The sequence below is a fragment of the Sitodiplosis mosellana genome, unplaced genomic scaffold (genome assembly GCF_009176505.1).
Source record: "Sitodiplosis mosellana isolate CC-2019 unplaced genomic scaffold, AAFC_SMos_1.0 Smas_scaffold_2819, whole genome shotgun sequence".
NCBI lineage: Eukaryota > Metazoa > Arthropoda > Insecta > Diptera > Cecidomyiidae > Sitodiplosis > Sitodiplosis mosellana.
This window is the reverse complement of record NW_022598061.1, coordinates 544-3,986: the sequence shown is the minus strand read 5'-3', so window position 1 is coordinate 3,986 and position 3,443 is coordinate 544. Positions and strand designations below refer to the sequence as shown.

Here is a 3,443-nt window from a genome sequence, read left to right as displayed (position 1 = left end):
AATATTCTGGGAGCTCAGATGGACGGTCATTTGACAAATATTCAGAGGGAAACGATGGCTGCGTTGATTCACTTCAAAGAATCTGGGACAACAATCGATGATGACTTCATCAAATATTTCTTGAAGCTTTCCATTGCAAGGTATGGCTTGATAAAAATAGAATTTTCGCACTATTGAATAGTTCTTTTGCATGGTCATAAAATCGACCTTCCGATGAATTAATTGCAATTTAGAATGGCTCAACATGTCTTCTTTTTCAGAATGACTCAAACATGTAAACGATTCGAAAAGGAATGGGACATATTGAACAAAATTATGCAAAGTCCAACTGGTGTTGGTGATGGGGAGTCATCGGATGGTGTAAACGGAAGCAAGCGTAAACCCGAGACTGCCAGCAAGGATATTGAACAGACAAAGAAGCAAAAGTCGATGCCATTCGATTCAAGTAATGAATTTTCCTTAAAAAAAATTCCCTTCGAACTCAATTCCCAAAACCACCTTCTAAAACTAATCTAATTCATGTGTCTTCCATTAGATGCCAATTATGGAGAAGCAAAGAAAAGCGACACGTTGTTCTTTTGTGATTATTGCACCGATCCGAATGATTCCAGCAAATCGTTCAGTGGTACGGCCGAAGAAGTCCATGCACATTGGCTTTCATCCCATGTGAATGAGTCAATTTCTCAGCCGTCCCAATGTCATGGCATTAAAAATGAAGCACAACAAACGAATACGATGTTCTACTGCGATCATTGTATCGATTCAAGCGACTCCAGTGAATTGTGCAGCGGTACAGTTGCCGAGGTCTACGAACATTGGCTGACATCACATCTCAATGACCGGATTGCTCATCCGTTTCAGTTCTATGCCGTTGATTTAGCCAAATGTTTCCACTGTGCAGAGGTCGGCACGTATCACGATCTGGTGAAACACCACAAGCACCAACACAAGTCCAAATTTTTCACAATTTCTGATCGATTGAACCGCGACAGGTGTGGCATTTGTCACTTCAAAGATGACAATTTGATTGAGCATTTCAGAAGTAGTCATGAATCAGTGTCGTCGTCCAAAATCTTCAATCCAGTCTTTTATTCGGAAGAACGAATTACGGAGCTATTGAACATTAATGCTGAAAAGGAGCATCGATGCATCGAATGCAGCCAAACATTCGAAACACACGTCGAAACGTACCAACATTTTGCAGTTGCACATGCCGACCAAGACGTGAATCCGTTTGTCGGTGGCCAAAGCCAGCCAGTCTATTTGATTTGTGGTTTCTGCATGAAAATCGTTGCTGTTAATCAATTTTTACACCATTTTAAGAAGCATTCGTACAATTTTCCATGCTCAAAATGCGCATATCGATCATCTGATCTGGCCGAATTGGTGTTCCACGAGAGAAAAGTCCACAGCAATGACTCTTTGAACTATCATTGTGCAGTATTTCCCGATTGGCTGCGCAACAAATTTCACAACACAAAAATGGTGTTCCCGAATGGTCTCGTTTTAAAGAATTTCAACGTTCTCGGAACCAAATTCGATGACAGTAAATTGTTTGGCGTTTTCATCGAGGGCATTTTGGATGCGAAAAAAGAATGTTTGGAGCAAATGATGAAAATGAATCCTGCGAGTTCCAATGATGGGGAGACACAAAAAGAGCAAATATCGCAGGAAGGGCCAGTAGCAGCACCATCGGCACTTGACGCAACACTTATTGCCGAACTGAATAAGCAACTTTGTCTCAGACATAATTTGTATGTTGATGGAATTCGAAGCTGCCTCAAAGACATTGGCCTACAGAATGTATTTCTGAAATTATGCCAACAGCTAGAGGTAAATATGTCAGCCAGTGATATTAAACGGATTGAGGAGAAGAACAGCAATGGAATGTCTGTGGAACTACACCGAATGGACTTGAAGATGATGATCTTGAACCGCATGAAAACACGAACAATTTGGTCAAATGAATTGGTGCAGTTGTCCGAAGACCAAACACCATGGAAAATTTCAATTATCAAGGAATTGACACCATATTATTCCGGCATTTGGCGAAAGGCAGTTGAACTTTCAAAACGAAACGCAATACATTCGTTACGAATTACCGATGAAGGGTTAAAGGTGACGCGTACACCCACTGAAGCGGGACATACCGTGCGGTCAGAACAAGAGCTATTGGATTACATCGAGAAAACGGAGCATCAACATGAATAACGTTGCCAATTTCTCCTCAAGCAAACTTTTTCAGGTTTCATTAGAAGAAGCTTCTGCTTCTGTGAAGGAAAACTTAGTTTTAAGCCATTCAAAACTAATAATATTCTTTTAAAGATTTTAGGACTACAAGTTTTTTATGTTTTTTTTCCTCAATCAATGGGATTTTATTTTGATAACCATAATTCAAGAACTTTTATAAAATAATCAACAAAAAAATGGACTTCACGGTGTTCAGCACCAAACAAATAGCCAAACCCCAAATATATAAATACACTGACCATTAGACAACGTTCATGGAATTTTTGCATAAAATCAGAAGTGAAAGAAAAAACAAAATTCTTCATTTATTCCTTCGATATTTGAAAAAGTGCGACACATTATTTCACAGTACATTGCTCGGTGAACTGTGTCTAATTTTGGAAAATCAGAAATTGAATTGCCGTTTCGAACGAAACATTCATTGAGATAAGTTACAAAGTTGAAGTGGAAATTGTTCTGTGACACAATTTTTTTTTGGAAAAAATATGGAAAATATGAATATTTTCCTCCTGCATGAGGAATTCCAGATCTAGATCTTGCTGAATCTTATTGATTGGAATATCGCTCAATTACCTGTGGTGAATATGTGTTTATGTATTGGTTAATCGAAGGCAAATCACGTACATAATTCGACGATTAACGTACTGATTTCTTTGAGTGCACAACTTGAACCACAAACTCTTTTTCAGAATATTCCAAGAAACCAATCGTTTTTTAACTGTCATAACTAATTGACATGGTCAACCGAAAGTCAGAGCTTACTGGTTCATTATTTTGGTCTCGATCCTTTTGTGTTTTCTATTCGCCCCGAAATTTAAGCATAGTAGACAAAGAAGACAGTTCAAATTTTCCTCGTGACAATTGCTGATTTTCAAATCGTCATTCCCATTCAAACAATTAACTCCGAAGTGAACAGACACCAAGCCTTAGATAAAATCAATCCGAAGAAATCGGAGCGTTTTTTTTTTCAAGTCATTAGCCGGCTACTCTTTCCCAACATAAAAGATTCATCCTGTGTTACTAGCTATAACCACATATCAGTGAAATCACAGCTTTGAATGTCATTTTATCACTCTACAATAATTGAACTTTTGCTTTTATTTTTACCTAAAATTCATAATTCTAGTTGATATTTTGGATAGACAAAAAATAGGTCTTTTGAAAAACTTCTAATTGCGTCACGACTTTTGAAT

At 38.0% G+C, this 3,443-nt stretch overlaps 1 protein-coding gene across 1 annotated transcript; it reads left to right on the top strand.

Moving 5' to 3' along the window:
• Positions 1 to 301: 301 nt before the first annotated feature.
• LOC129571560 (uncharacterized) lies at positions 302 to 2,431 on the top strand. The gene is made up of 2 exons (XM_055451370.1): positions 302 to 445; positions 536 to 2,431. The coding sequence occupies exons 1-2, from the start codon at positions 316 to 318 to the stop codon at positions 2,209 to 2,211; spliced, it is 1,806 nt and encodes a 601-aa protein (XP_055307345.1). The 5' UTR covers positions 302 to 315; the 3' UTR covers positions 2,212 to 2,431.
• The last annotated feature ends 1,012 nt before the right edge of the window (positions 2,432 to 3,443 follow it).

Bases quoted from the DNA above. Each gene is read 5' to 3' on its own strand.
- LOC129571560 (XM_055451370.1), top strand. From the start codon at position 316: ATGCAAAGTCCAACTGGTGTTGGTGATGGGGAGTCATCGGATGGTGTA. The intron at 446-535 runs GTAATGAATTTT...GTCTTCCATTAG, and splicing joins GTCGATGCCATTCGATTCAA to ATGCCAATTATGGAGAAGCA.